This window comes from Aptenodytes forsteri, unplaced genomic scaffold, assembly GCF_000699145.1.
Source record: "Aptenodytes forsteri isolate BGI_AS27 unplaced genomic scaffold, ASM69914v1 Scaffold155, whole genome shotgun sequence".
NCBI lineage: Eukaryota > Metazoa > Chordata > Aves > Sphenisciformes > Spheniscidae > Aptenodytes > Aptenodytes forsteri.
In genome coordinates this window covers 3,924,939-3,940,129 of record NW_008794446.1, presented here as the reverse complement: position 1 = coordinate 3,940,129, position 15,191 = coordinate 3,924,939, and the positions used below count along the sequence as shown (strand labels likewise).

Genomic DNA, 15,191 nt, shown 5'->3' with positions numbered 1-15,191 from the left:
AATTGGCACATGTCCATACACCAACATTTTTGTTGTGCTCCTTAAAAACACACACACAGACGCACACCAAAGTTCCCTCACCGTGCTTGTCCTTTTTTTGTCTTTTCTGAATCTCTGCATAGCCTACCTTGTTGTTACTCTCTATTGAGATAACCCATCTCCTACTTCACCATCCTGTCCCTCCTATCTCTAAGATAAAAATCATGACAGATTTTGAATTCCCAAAACCAACTCCTTTATTTAGACTAGGTGGTTTGAGCTCTCAGAGGTCAGTCAGAGTCAGGACACCAGGAACCCAAGAGAAACTCCAGCTGAATTTCTTGCAGGTGGAAAACTAATGGAACAACATTGAACATAAAGCAAATAGCAATTATTAAAAGCAGGAGAGTCTTTGTGAAACAGTTTGTATTTTATTCGAGGGATATTCTGAAAGACAGAATAAGGCTGCATATTTTGTAAACGTTGATAAATTTTTTGAAAATGTTCCTTCCCTTTTTCGATAAAGTTGATTTATACTGTATTTTTTTTACTACTTAACTGTGGTTATTTTATATTTAAAATATTATTCAGCTAAATTCACAACATTTGTAACTTTTTTTTAGGCACCGAAGAGGATGTAGTGAAGTCAAAGAAAACTTTCCGAAGTCAAGCTGTGGTAAATCAGAATGCAGAAACAGAGCTTATGCTGGAAGGAGATGATGATGCTGTTAGCCTGCTCCAAGAGAAAGAGATTGACAACCTTGCAGGTAATTATGTTTTTCATTACAATTAAGATATGACCAAAAGGCTCTTTTAAACTTGTTAGTTCTTAACCTTTGTGGTTAGTGTCTTAATATTGAGAGCTAAGTATACAATTACAGTACAAACAGATTCTTTGTCTTTTAGATTTAATATGATGTCCTACTTCTGTGAACTAGGGGAACCGATTACAAAGCATGTGCCCGTCACACAGTCTTTCAGCAGAGATGCGAGAAATAGCAATACCTCAAGTGCTTTTATTGCTGCCTGTGACTTGTTGAGAATTCTGTAAAACCACTGTGGGAACGTCTCTTTTTTATGGTTAAAATGGAAATGCGGACTAATTCCGTAACTTAGGGGTTTGTGAGTCAGAGTGTGGTTGTGCGCGTTCATGACCTGATCGCAAGTGCCACGCAGCTTGTGGAGAGACACCTGCGCTCCTGTTGGCACCCACTTCTCTCACTGATGGAGTTAAGGGGGATCTACAGTATCTCAACCCATCTGTCACAGTGAGGGAAAAAGTTGCCTGTTGTAAACGGGGTCTAAGAAGGAATGAAACTGTAACCAAGCTATGAACTTCGTTAGCTAGCAGATGAGCTGGGAATTAATCCTCTGTAAAAACGTACATGAGAGATCCCTTTTGGTCCTTTCTCCCTGTGTCAAGGTATGCAGTGAGGTCACAGTTTTACCCATTTTCTAGCAGGTTCTGTTACAGTTCTGTCTGCAATAGTACCTTTCCTGGGGACGTAGTCTGGAAAGAAAGGCATGTTGAAAGTTGAAAATGCACTCTCCTCTCAGATGAGATAAAAATGTAAGGACTGTGAAATGCAGTATGAAATTTTTATATTTTTAAAATAACTTTATTAAATTACTCCACTAAGGGGAAGTTTTATGATGTCTCAGGGTTTTTTTCTGCATAATTGAATTTCTAGAATAGCTACCTTTGCTCCTGCACTTTCCTCTGATGACAAAGTGGAAATGTGTAGCAAAGAGAAGATTATAAATAGATGGTAAAAACAAAACAAACCAACCAACCAAACAAAAGCAAAAATGCCTACATGAAATTTAGTCTCATACTTTGAAACTAGAGCAGAGCTAGGGGGGGAAGTAAATGCTTTTATTTGGGAGCAACCTTCGGTATATGATTATCACAGCTAATATGTCAATCTGCTTGCTTTCTCAGTCTGCAGCTAACCATTGCTGAGACACTGTTGTCTTAAGTCAATAAAAGAATGCGTCAAGCAGGACCATTAGTGGGATAATTTGATCAGTGTCCCTTCCTCCTTTAGAAGGAAAACTTGACACTGCTTTGGCTAAGCTCTTATATCTAAGAAAAGTGCTTCCAACTAAATATGCATACAGTTGCTATGGTTTAAAGGCTGCAATATGCAATTACATTGAAATATTGATTAGAACTGCAAAGTGGACGTGAAAAATTCTTGCCCAGTCTGGCAAATCTCAGTGAGCTATGAAGTTCTTACGTATGCCCCAACACTGCCATTTTGTTCAAACACACTGATGCAATACAATCCCTATAGCTACACCCCTCTGCAAAAAACTGGTATTTCAATGCATCCTTAAGTATTTATGTGCAATATACCCTTTTACTAGAGATCACTACATATATGACAACCCCTGCTCCTTCAGAACATGGCACAGTAATTCTAGTCCTTTCCTTTTACAGTTTGTAGAAATTGGGAGATATTGTCAGTGTTAGAAATTATAGAAATTGGAACAAATTAACTTCTGAAATATTGACGGGACATCTGTCCTAACAGTGTCAGAAATCAGCCTTTGTGTTCCTTATCAACACTAACAGGGCAAGCAAGGCACCTCCAAGTGTGGTGAGGTGATGTGGTAATGCTGCTATATGTGTACCAAAAACTGTGAACTTCTCAAAAAGAACCCACGTTCCACTACCTCATTCTTACTATCAGATTAACTGCAGCCTTTGCTACTTGACTCTTGCTCATTTTTGGAGCTGAAATGATTTTGAGAGTTAATGGTCACACACAGTATCATATGTGTCTTCTGTAAATTTTACCAATCAGTGAAAAAAAACTGAGTCCCTCCATACCCTCTGTTTTGCCTCATGAATTTGCATGATTTTGCATATAATGCTGCCACTGCTTTCCACGGTTTTCAGTTTATACAATGTGACTCTGAAACTTGAGTCCAGTAAATGAAATCGAGAAAAGCAGTAGGCAAGGAAGGTGGGTTTTATGCCCAAGGTTAGAACAACCTCTGACAGCTCTGAAGAGCAGGTCCCAATAAAGCCACACTGTCCATTCTTGTCTAATTTTAAAGTTATGTAGATTCAGTGTATGTGATCTGGAAATCTTTGAGATATATCAAGTTATGGTATATCACAGCATCATTTATATCTAGTTACTGTTCAGAGTGGAATGATACATAGGAATTTCTATATTCAGATATGCCTCCAATTTAACTTTAAAGCTTAAATCAATTTAAACCTGGTTTACAACGATTTGGATTGTCTCAGTAAGGGATAGGAATTAAACAAAATCATTATAAACCAGGTTTAAATTGATTTAAGATTGTCCACATTTAACTAAAACAATTTAACGTTGTTTATTCCGTGAAACTAAAGCACTTTTTAAAAAGACGAGACCTTAGGTTTTAAAAGACTTTTAACTAAGAGAATATAAATATTACAGTATTTCAATTTGTGAAGTTAAAACTAAAAAAAAGGAAAGTTTGAAACAGATTGAGACTGTTCATACAAAGTTATCTGTACATACCTTTTGTTCCAGAGACTCTTTATAGTTTGTCATCAACCATGTGGCACAAATCGATGTAAAGTTCACTTTGATAAATTACATATGGGATGGAGAATTTTTAAACAATTATAGTCTGAATATTTTTATTATATAATAATAGTATTCCATATGTTGCAATGGCAGTTGGTCAGATTTCACTATATTAAGTAACATTTTAATAAAATATAAAAATCAGATTCCGTGTTATTATGGTCTTAGAATTATGACTTCTAAGTTTGCGTCCAGATTTTTGACTAAAGCAGTGTTTTAACTGTCCTACAGTATGAGTTATCAAAAGATGTTGTTCTTGTTTTAGCATTTACTTATTAAAATATTTTACATTTTTCTGTTTCAGTTTTAGCTCCTTTTCTTCCCAGACTGTTCACTTCAAGAGGCAAGTCACATCTCTGTTAGAACTAATGATTGAGATATCCCAGTCAATTTTAACAGTTTTCTAATATATTGTGAACCTGTGGGTAATACAATCAAATCCACTGTAGTGAGTTGATATTACTAACTCTTCTCCTTTTCTTTTCCTTTTCGATTTTCTAATGCTGCAGTAGGGCTCTTAAATACTTACCTTTTCTCTTAAGAGCCTGAGAATGCCAATTTGCTAACAGTTTGTCTTCTGCTTAGTAGGTGATTTTTTCAAAATGAAAAATATGTGGAAGTATTCTAATATCATAAGCTAGCATCCTCAAAGGGAAATATGTTTTAATAGATAATTAATATTCTTCCCCCAACCTTTTTTTTTTTAAAGCACTGATCTTGCACTGAAATAGGTCATTAAAAAAAAAAAACAAACAGAATAAATGTTGAACCACTCAGGTTTTATGAATTTTACATTTCAGAAATACGTTCTCTTCTCTTTGTTGTGAAGTTGCAGTTGACTTGCTGAGAATTGTTTGAGCGCATCCGAGAGCAGAATTTAGCCTTAATGACATTTTTGAAAGATACATGTTCTGTAACCGGAGCACATTTCATCTATTTCGTCATATGGCTGGTGGCAACAGCAAATAGGCCCCAGCTAAGCAAAGTATCCCTGACAAAGTGTTTTGCTACTCTCGAAAGAGTAGTTTCTAGAAAGAAAAAAGGAAATAAAGGTAGGAGGATATGAGGCTTTGGGTTATTTTAGAAAGACAAAAGGCTTTGGCAGGCATCTGTCTGGTTACTTGCATGGGCTCAGTCAGCTCAGAATCTGACTTCCTCATAAGCCATGGTGAAATACAGCCTCACAACAGTCTTGCAAGAATAAATACATATTATTCGCTCCATTATACAAGGAGATTGAGCAACTCATCCAAATAAACCCAAGGAAAGCCACTAACTGCTTTTAATGCATCTTAGTCGTAACATATCTTAACCTTCACTACAGAATCTTCCCTTCTTCTTAGACATCTGTCTCTAGGTGGAAGAGAAACCCCCCCACAATGCAAATGTGCCAGGAATGTTTGAGTGAGAAGCAGCACCCCAGTACTGCCCTGACTTTTAGCAACCCTGAACTTCAGTGTAGAAATATTTCTAGAAGGCAGCATTACTACTGCTAAACAAGAGCTGATCTTCCATCCAAGCCAGTATGGGTAGCTAGTCCACATTGGCTTGAGGACTTAATGTGATAAGCCCTCTATCCAGACTTCTTGGTAGTGTGCTGAGTGTATTGACTTACTGCCCTGTGCTAAGGAACACACTGGGTCATGGGGATTTGACAGCTTGTATTATTATTAATGAGATGTAAGACCTCTCACTTCCAGGTCATCTGTTTGAAGTCCAGACAAGACTGGTGGTAACCAAACATTATCAACATCTGTTTTGTGCCCTATGCAAAATAAGCCTTTTGTCTCCTTTCAGACAGACTAAGAGAAATCATCACGATTCTGAGCAATTTCCAATTGAAAAAATATTTGATGCTGTTGTTAGAGGAAATTGGAATAATGCCAAAAGTTCTACTACATAGAGTTACAGTTAAAATTGTATAGCAGTACCTAAAAAAAAAAAAGTAAATCATTTAGCCCATAGGGAAATTTTCTATTCCAGGTTCTAACAAAAGACTCATTTACATTTCTGAAATTATTTTGAAGCCTTGCATAGGGCCAGATGCAGTAATAAAAGCACTAACACACCAAGGAACTGCATCTAAAGCCACAAAAAGTTCACACAAAATAAGTATTTGGGGTGGAAAACTTAAATACAATTGACTCATCTTTACATATGTATATAATATGCATTTAACATACGTATATATATTTAGTTCCAGTAAAATTTCTTATGGCCAAAATCTGAGACTGAATTTTCTTTACAAGAGTTGACCAGTGTAGACAATCTCTGGTAAGCAAAGCTGATTGCAACTTTTTCTTACCTATTCTTGAGGAGTAATGGAGGGGCACATTTTCTTGTTTTTTTCTTCTGTTGCCATCTCAAAATGATTTTAAGGTATGTAGGATCACTTCCGTTGTTTTTGTTAATGGAGTTAGACAAATGGTAGATTTTCTTAATTAAAGAAAAGAACAATAACTTGGGCCTCTACTGAGAAGGCAGATTTTCAAATTATTAGATTTTGCAGGGGGAAAAAAACCACATCATTTGTTTGGAGCCAACTAGAGAAAGTTTTGTTACATTATCTGCTGTCAGAGTAATGGGTTGAAAGAAAGGACCAAATAGCACATTATATTGTCTGCAGCAGCAACCACAGCCTACCCAGGAGGTTTTGGAGGAAAGAAGAGGAATCATCTTCATCCCTCTCAACTCCTGGAGGGCAAAGCATGACAGTGGTTCTGAGAGTGGTCTCATCTTCCCTCTTCAACCCTTCTCCTCTCTCCCTGGTGCGTCCTCTTCTGCGAGGCTGGGAGAGCCCTGCCGCCCATCACGTGCTCTCCTTCTGCTAAGGCAGTCACTGTCCGTACACCAGTGGCTCTGAATGGCACTGACAGTCTGTGGGGACACCAGGGGTGCAGAAAGCAGCAACCACAGGAGAAGCCCAGGAAGGACTGTAATAAGTACGCAGTGATGCTTCCTAATAATTCTCTCTCAGCCTCCAACAGCTTGCACTTCTGAGGCTTCCAGAGGTAGCATTTATTCTCTTTCTTTTTTCCCCATTTTCTCTCTATCCTCTCTCTCTTGCATTCTCTCTCTCACTCTCTTTTTCTCCCTGTCTGGAGGTGGCTAAGGTACCTTAAGCTTTTCCATGTTTTATGTTTTTTTCTTTAAGAAAGTATGTATGTATATGTGCACACACAAAGACATCAGTTAAATAACAAATATCAAGGTTTCCTTAGAAAACACCCCAAAAAGTCTTAATATTTCTCCTAGTTTTTCAAGCTTCTCAGTGGAAACTATTCACTGAATTCAGCATGCACTCCTGAGTAGTTTTCTCCCCTCAAACTTCATTTTTCTTGCAAATTAGCATTCAAGACAGGAATGTCATTGCGGGGGGTTGCTTGTTTGGGGAGGCGATGGGAATGTGGAAGAAGAGTGATTCTTTTTCCCTTTTTATGGTAGACACGTAACCACACAAGCCTTGTACTTCCAAACATGGAAATTTAATTCAGCCAGATTTACATAGTTTCTCCTTATTATATATTCAGATTTTGATCCTCAAGTCTAAGTATAAAAAAGAAAAACATATTTGTATGAGTTTAATTTAGAGTATAGATTCAGGCATAAACTGAAAACAGTTATACTTTTGATATGTAGTTGGCTTTCACATTGAAAACAAAAAAAAAAGCCCCACAGTTTCTATAACGTACTATTTTTAGACATCTCAGTGTTTATTCTAATCATTTTTTCCACATTACTATCCAAAATAACTTAATATTTTATAAGGTGGTTGTCAGTCACATATGACAGTGCTCCTAAGCACAGCTTTGAAGAGCTCTTCTCTTTGTACCTTATGACACCCCATTCTAAGTCTGAGCATCTTCAACTTTTAAAATGGCAGCCGAATTTCCTGCTTTCCAAGCTTGAAAATTAAATCAGTTCAAACTTTGTTGTTTTGTATTTATGGAAGGCTCTGAGAGTGCTTCATGTGCTCTTACTGTCCACTTATACCAGTCTATTTAAGTTTCTTTTTTCTCCCCGTAACTTGCAAAGCTCTTTCCATCTGAAACTTCTAGGGCTGCAGAATTAGGCTACAACAGAGCCTACGAGTGCACACTTGCCTCGTGCATAGGTCTGTAACTTTTCCCATGTCCTGAAATACCACACCCTGGATGGAGCTCATTAGCTGATCAGAGGTCAAGCTGATGAGCTACCTGATGCAGAGGAGAGAGACTGCAGAAAGACAGGCCTAGACATAAGGAGCCAGACTCCACAGTTCTGCACCTTATTTCATCTTCACTATGCAATTGATTTCCATATGAAAATCCCTATTCTCCAAAATCTTCACAAGTCCCTATAGCAACAGACCTACGTAGATTAGTGGTAGGAATGTATCCAGAACTTTCACTGACCTATGGACAGGATTTTTTGCTTTTTTTTTGTTGTTTTGGCATTCGTGTTGTAGAAGCAAGCTAAAAAATCAGTCAAGAAGACAGTTCAGTTAGTCCTGGTCTTATTGACCAGAAATTGTACGAGAGGCAGCCTCATCCAGTGCATTTGGACGGTCCTCGCTGCTAGCCTGTTACGCGAGTGCTTTTAGCTTGGCTTTCTAAAGAAACAAGGTTTACGTGAGCATCCTCTGTCAGCCTCTGTCTTTGTAACTGCTGGGCCTGGAAGCCATTTTGAACAAACTTTAACACAGGAGTAAGGATTTCAGGAGCAATAAAATTCCTGCAGTGAAATCAGGTTGTTAAGAAAGCCTACATGACAGAGCTTGTCATGTAGGAGAGCCGCATTGGTTCTCCTTTTATTAGGTACCAGAGAATCTTTGTGGGAGAGTCTGCAGAAGTTCCCATACTGTGGGAAAGCAAAACAAGCAACCAGTAGACACAGTTACACTCAAAAACATTCTTTATTCATTCTGGTGTTGTTTAGAGATACTCGTATTTTCAGAAAATGTTGAAGTTACAACTATTGAATCTTAGATAATTCTTCCAAATATACCTAGCAAGTTATATGCTAATTCAACAACTTACTTCTTTCTTCCCACACACATAGAGGATTAGGTAACCAAATAAGTGAACTTTAAAATACCACAAGCTATCTGAACATAAGACTTCCCTTCACTAGAGTCTCAAGAAGTATAAGGCTTACAGTTTATCCTGAAGAGCTTTTCCAGAATGGAGACTAGAAGAAATGAAAGCTGAGGGCTCACATCTTTCATTTCATTTCTAATCAATTGAGCTCTATTGGCATGACAAGGTACACAAGCTGGACTGTATAAGATACCTGTCAAGTCTGGTTTACTCAGACTTGCAACTGGGATTTGATCCCTCGTGTTTCTGACTCATTACAATGAGCTCCTATTTCAGTGGTATGCTGCTATAGCAGGATGCTATCTCTGCTTTCTCCCTTCTTCTTCCAACATTAAATATGCTCTTCTAAGGTGTGGGTTTTTCTGTTACCTTTTGATTTGAATAGACAGTTACAGTGGCTCTCTCGGAGAGAAAAACTGTCACTTATGTGGGCATGTTCAGCATCACTTAAGGTTTTCTAGGTTGAAAAGAAGTACCTTAAGTTTTACCTGAAAATGAGGAGGAAGCTAGTGCGGGTCATAGTGCATTAGTGTAGTATACTCACATCTGGATGCACTGCTTAACAATCAACTTCTTAGTTTCTAAACCAGCTTAAATTACTCAGTCCTTCCAAGGTATAGCTTCAGGCAGAGCACACTGTATGAATCTAATTTTGAAGTGGCAAATGTATGCATTGCAGTAGTGAGGTCCCTATCCCAAACATTTAAGTTTCTGGCCAGCTGTAAATCATTAAGGGGAGTCTTGATTATTATTAATACCTGATCATCTGGCAGGTTGGCACTTGAACACGTCCTGGAACAATACTAAACCCATGTAAGCCACTCAGAGCTTGAGCATAGTTCAGAGGTTCTCATGTATGCTACAGAGCAAATCACTTTACTTGCAAAAGGGGGCAAAAGTTGATTTTGTGAGTTGCTTTAGGCTGTTGGACACACAGCTAATTGTTCCATGGTGAGAAGATACCTAATAAGATTGACTTTGGTACGGTATTGAGCTTGTCTCTGCATATTCTGTAACCATTCTATTAAGTGGTTGTTTTCTATCACACTTTGAACAATATAAAGAGATACTTATTCCTAGGAATATTGTGAAACACGTTTTCTCTCAAGAAAAAGTACTATTTTATATTTTTCTTTCAATGTGACCAGGAAGGTATGGAATTCAAATAATGTTTACCTGTGGAGGTGCATATGTCACTTAATTCAAATGTAGGGAAAGTATGTATACATTTGAGAGAAAATAACTTTTTTTCCTTAAGCAACACTATCTTTAACTATTTTCACAACCTCATCAAAAATATGTATTTACTTCTTACTATTTGATTCACAGTTGTAATATGTAAGATTAATTTTATTTACATTTTCTTTTTTATCAAACACATTTGTTTGCTGTTATGACACCACTTAAGAGAACTGAGTTGCCGTAATTGTTTAGTTATTGTTGTTGAAAAAGACCATTGAAGTTGATCTTTGATGTTAGTAGTAGTGTTACATGCTCTGTGGAGGAAAGGGAGAAAAATAGGGGAAAATTTGGGATATCAGGGCCTATCCACACTGGCAATGACATTTAAACAAACAATAAAAATCAATCCCTCCCTCTCAATATGAAACATATGATTGTGCAAGAGTAAGAAGCCCACAAAGTAAGCTTGGATATCTCTGAAAACAGGGGAAAGGAATTGGGGTTGTTATTCAGTGGGGGGGGAGAAAAACAAGATTATAGTCATATTTAGACTTAGATTCTGGTTTTTGCAATCAAAAAGTTGTGCGAATTATTCTCTTTATTGAAACTGTTGAAAGTGATATGTAAAGGGAGCTGTATATATACATTCTTATAAAAGCCTTGGCTTGAGTGGAGGAGTTACTCCCTGTATCTGCTATAGTGGAGAACAAATTGGGGGCAACCATCCTCATGTAAGTTCAGTATATTTACTGCAGAAGTCTTTTTAAAGGGTAGTTTGGATCAGATTTATAATGACAATAGGAACAAAAAAGACTAAATTCTGTGAATTGTTTTTTAGGAATCTTACATTGTTTACTTGTTATTTACATGGCAGTGCATGTATTATATTAATGATGTTAATTGGTTGAAATATTTTTCTGACTACAGAGCTTTTCCCGAAGGCTTCTGGTGCCTATACCTGTTTCTGCTTATATGCTATGTGATTTATATTACAAGAAACTGAAGGTTTTGTGTGCGTGAGTGTGTGTTATGTATAAATTGTTTCAAGTATAAGGATTTGTAGTCATTTTAAATGCAAGTCAGTGTCAAATACACTTGGCTTTAGAGTTAAAGTGCTTAGGGAATTTCAGTCGTCTTATTTCAGGTACATTGTGAGGGATTTTTAATAATTATTCTTAATATTTAAAATTCTTGTTTAAGTATTATATCAAATTACAAACTGTAGTTTATGCAAACTATTTATTTAGTAAAATTATTAGTTTCAGCTAATCTGTTTTGTTTTTTCCATGTTAAACAGTATATGAAAAAAAGATTAAGATGTTTTTTCTTTTAAAAGTGTTAGCAAAAAATTAAACATGACAATATTCACCACTTTTTTCAGAAAAATTACCAGTAGATTGTAAAATTAAATTGGTCTAGGTGATTAGATATGTATTCAAAGTATTTGTCCCAGCTAGTATTTTTGCATCTATAAGTAATCACCAAAATATTATTTTAAAAGTTAGACTTTTAAGTCTGTAGTAGGTAAATTGCTTGTTTTCATAATTCAGCATATAAAAGCATATGTCTTATCCTACTTAGGAGTAATTATGCCCGATCATCTTAGAAAATATACCTCCGGTGTAATTTTCAGGCTCATAAATGTAACACATCTTTAGCTCTTACGTTTAAAAATGGCAGTTTATGAAAATGAAAATGTTTGAAATAACAGTTCAAAATACCACTCTTTTGGGACTTTCCTTAAGAGGTGTAATTTTACTGGTATTGCTTTAGCAGATAGCAAAGTCTTTCACCTGATAGAACTTTTAACTCGCACTGACTTTCTTTGCTTGAACTTGAAAAATACAAGAGCTACGATACAAGTGTAAGAGCTAAATACAAGAACTGAAGTCTCTGTTTAAGAAAAATTAACGGAGGGGATGAGAGAGATTACATTCTGCTTTTATTCACTGGGACCTTCTAATCCCACAATCATTTACTTTTGGAAAGGAAATATTATTTTTAAAATGTATGTGCGCGGTAGCGTTTATTTTAGAAATGTAAATCACATGTGCCAACCACAGGGATCAGGCAAAGCGGAAAATTCTCCATTTGAACAGATTGCAAGACGTGTGGATCTGAAGTGTTTTCTGGTCTGGTTTTAAGGCCAAAACTTCTTTGTTAGGTCGCTGCCTCTCTGCTACGGGCCGCCCCGACCGCTGCAGAGAGGTTGGGAAGAGGCAACGAAATGATCCTTAAAAAGAGATGCTCCTGCTTAGAGTCCCAACAACCGACAAGCGCTCTAGACGCGTGTCCTCTCCACAAACCCCAAGCTGTTTGGTGAAGCGGAGCAGCCACAGGTTGGCTTTTCCCCCGGAGCTGGAAGTGAAGTGCCCTCGGTGTCGCCGGTGGCTCTTGATGTGCGCGGGGAGCGCCCGGCAGCATCCCCCGTGTGCCGCTGCCGGCCGGCGCCCCAGGCAGCGCAGCCCCGAGTGCGGGCAGAGCCCGCTGCGCTTCGCTTCTGATGGTTACAGCCGCGCTGGGAATGAAAATTTACATCCCCTGCAAAAGCGCAGCTCGCCGCCGCCGCAGAGGGGCCGGGGTGAGGCTGGTAGCCGGAGCTCGTTATCTTCCCCGCATGCGAATGAGCCCGTCCCGCGGCTCTTGGCTCAGGTGTGCCCGGCTTTTGTTTCATTAGATTATCAGTTGGGTTTGGGAAGGGGACCCAAAGCTTCCCGATAGCTCGGTGCCATATGGAAAATCTGCAGTGTTTTGATTATGTTCTATGTAAACATTTTAATATCAGATCCTTAAAATCCAGAGACTATCCCAAAGGGGATTAAAACATAATCCTCTCTCTCTATAGCTGTAGTGGATTAATTTCGTATTCTCTCAGTGGCTGGCTTGCTCCCTGAAGGCTACAACAAAAAGACTCAGTGCTCCTTAAACATGCTATGGAATTGGAAGTTGTAATTGGAGATTTCCAAAGGACAAGTGTAAAAACGACACACTGTTAATACCGAATATTTTTTTCATTTTGTGCTTTCAGGAGAAAAAAAAAATCTGCAAAGATTTTTTTAACTTGGTTTGAACACCCCCTCCCCCGAAATCCCATAATTTGACCACTGTTTATTATGCTTTCTGCTTCTTTTTTACCAAAAGGGGGGGGGGGGGGAAACACCAAAAAAACAGCCCACAAGCAAACGTTTTCTCATCTGGAAATTACAATAACGCATATTCCTTATCGCATTTTAATACCTCTGACATGTTTACCTTGCAAGAAATCTAGGGTGTCATTTGAGCAGAACACAGGGCAGATGCCAAGGTACCGGTCTGGGAGCTCGGAGCCTTTTCTCGGGAGGAGGAAACCAGAAATCCCCGATTTCCCCTGCATTCAGCAACGGGCTAAGAAGTGAATGTCCCCTTTCCCTCCACATCCACCCCTTGTTTTGCAGCTCTGCCCCCTCCTCCAGTACGTGAGTGCAAATCGCTAGCCCACCCGCTGGCCGGGGTGCACCTATTGTCTTCTCCTGGATGTCAGATTATAGGTTTTGGCCTTTTGACCATTAAATAGCGGTGGCTTTATTTTTATTTTAGCCACACAACACCAGGCAAAAGAGGTAATTGGATTAAATTGATAGTCTTCCTTCTGGGATTCAGCAAAGCCCACAAACGCCTCCTTAAAATGATAGAATATCGGGTCGTTTCCAGGACGCATCTTCCGAAGGCGCTTTTCTTTCCGCACAAAGGCCCGGGAGCCCATCATCACCGTGCGCCGGGCCAGGCGGCGGCTCCCGGCCGCGCTGCGGAGGAGGGCGAGGGGAGGGCTGGGACGCTCTGCTTGAGAGGGCAAGTGCTTCTGCAGGGCAGGGAGCCGCTGTCTGCCCAGACCCCCCTTCTGTAAACACAAAGAAAGGGGGCCTGGGGAATAGAAACCCAAATCCACTTGTAATCGTACAAGAGAATCGGGCGTAATTACTTGAGCAACCTAGATGAAGATTGATGAGGCTTTAAAGCGGCGTTTCGGATCGATCACCCTGCCCTTTGGAGCCTGCAGCCGGGCTTGCTCGGCTCGGCTCGGCTCGGCTCGGCTCCTTTCTCACCGCGAAGGGAGGGAGAGAAGATGGAGGCGAGACGGGGAGAGCAGCTAAGCAAGCCCGGCGCATGTGATTCCGATCAGCTGACTAGGGTCAAGAGGCTACCCCGGTTTATTAGGAGGTGGAAAACAATAAAATGAAAGAAAATAGAGTTTGTATCAACATTATCCACCCTGCCACGCTGCGCTGCTGAAAGCTGTCACGGAAACTGTGCGTTTTAGCTTCCCTTGTACACACGGTAATCCGTGCCTTCCTCTTTATTTATTTTGCAGCGTAAATGACAAAACGTTGTGCAATACGGTCTCAAATTGGGTGTTACAGTAAAGTAAAACATTAACAACATGACAGTTAGATGCGCCGATACAGGACTAATTTGGGCTAAGTGAGTAATTTGAAGTGTTGCTTGCAAGATCTGGTAGTAAACTGTGCGTGCAGTACTGGGGGAGGAGGAAAGGTTGCGTCCATGCCTGTTAGCCTTGGTGCGAACTGCAGCCCAGGGCTTGCCTCGACCGCGCCAGGCCCTCCGAACAGGCGCTGCCTTCGTCCCCAGAGAGACGAGTGTCTGGGGACGGCAGCTGGAAGCGTACGCAGGCACTCTCTGCCATCTGAGCAAGGTCTTCCTTATTGCAGAGGAGATTTTAACTGCATAAACCAACCAAACCCTTTTTAGCGTTCACTGAGATGATCAGTTCGCCAGTTTCTGAGAGGTGCGTCAGCCAGATGCTGTGCCCGGTTTCTCACTACTGAGGCTTTTATTATTTGTATGTCAGAGGTGTGTTTGTGCATGCATGTGGATGTGTGTGTTTATATATGTGTATACAAATTACCCTACACGCTTTAGTGGTTAAATCTAGAAGAGTGTTTTGTATTTAATCTTTTCTTCTAATTAGAGCAAGTGAGCTTCCTAAACACCGCCACAGTCAGCTTTAACAGTAGATTGCATTCGTATTGAAGATAAGATGGTGAAAAAGTGATGCCCTGTTGTCTTCTGCGTTAAAGCAGAAGTTTTTCTCCTGAATTAAAACCTAACAATTTGTGCGGAGAAGGCTGCCTTTTACGATAGGTTTTCCCCATCCCATCTTTTCAGTGCCCGTGCAAGCGTCTCGTTACAGAGCGAAATGTTGTTACAGTAATTTTAAAAGGATTAAGTGACAGCAAGTTGAAATAAAAACGATCTTGCCGTAAATATATTTAACGATGCTAGCCTTTTTGTGCGTGTGATATTGAAGTAGGTAAAAGAAAAAAATAGTAATCTTTCGCGATACTTTCGGAGTTGAGCTCTGGAC

General features: G+C 39.4%; 1 protein-coding gene across 1 annotated transcript in view; it reads left to right on the top strand.

Annotated features, from left to right (window-relative positions):
* Nucleotides 1–15,191, top strand: part of NBEA (neurobeachin) — a 437,354-nt gene that overhangs the window by 258,846 nt on the left and 163,317 nt on the right. The window contains exon 39 of the mRNA XM_009290267.2: nt 603–746. Coding sequence (XP_009288542.1) covers nt 603–746 — 144 coding nt within the window. The remainder of the gene's footprint in view (nt 1–602; nt 747–15,191) is intronic.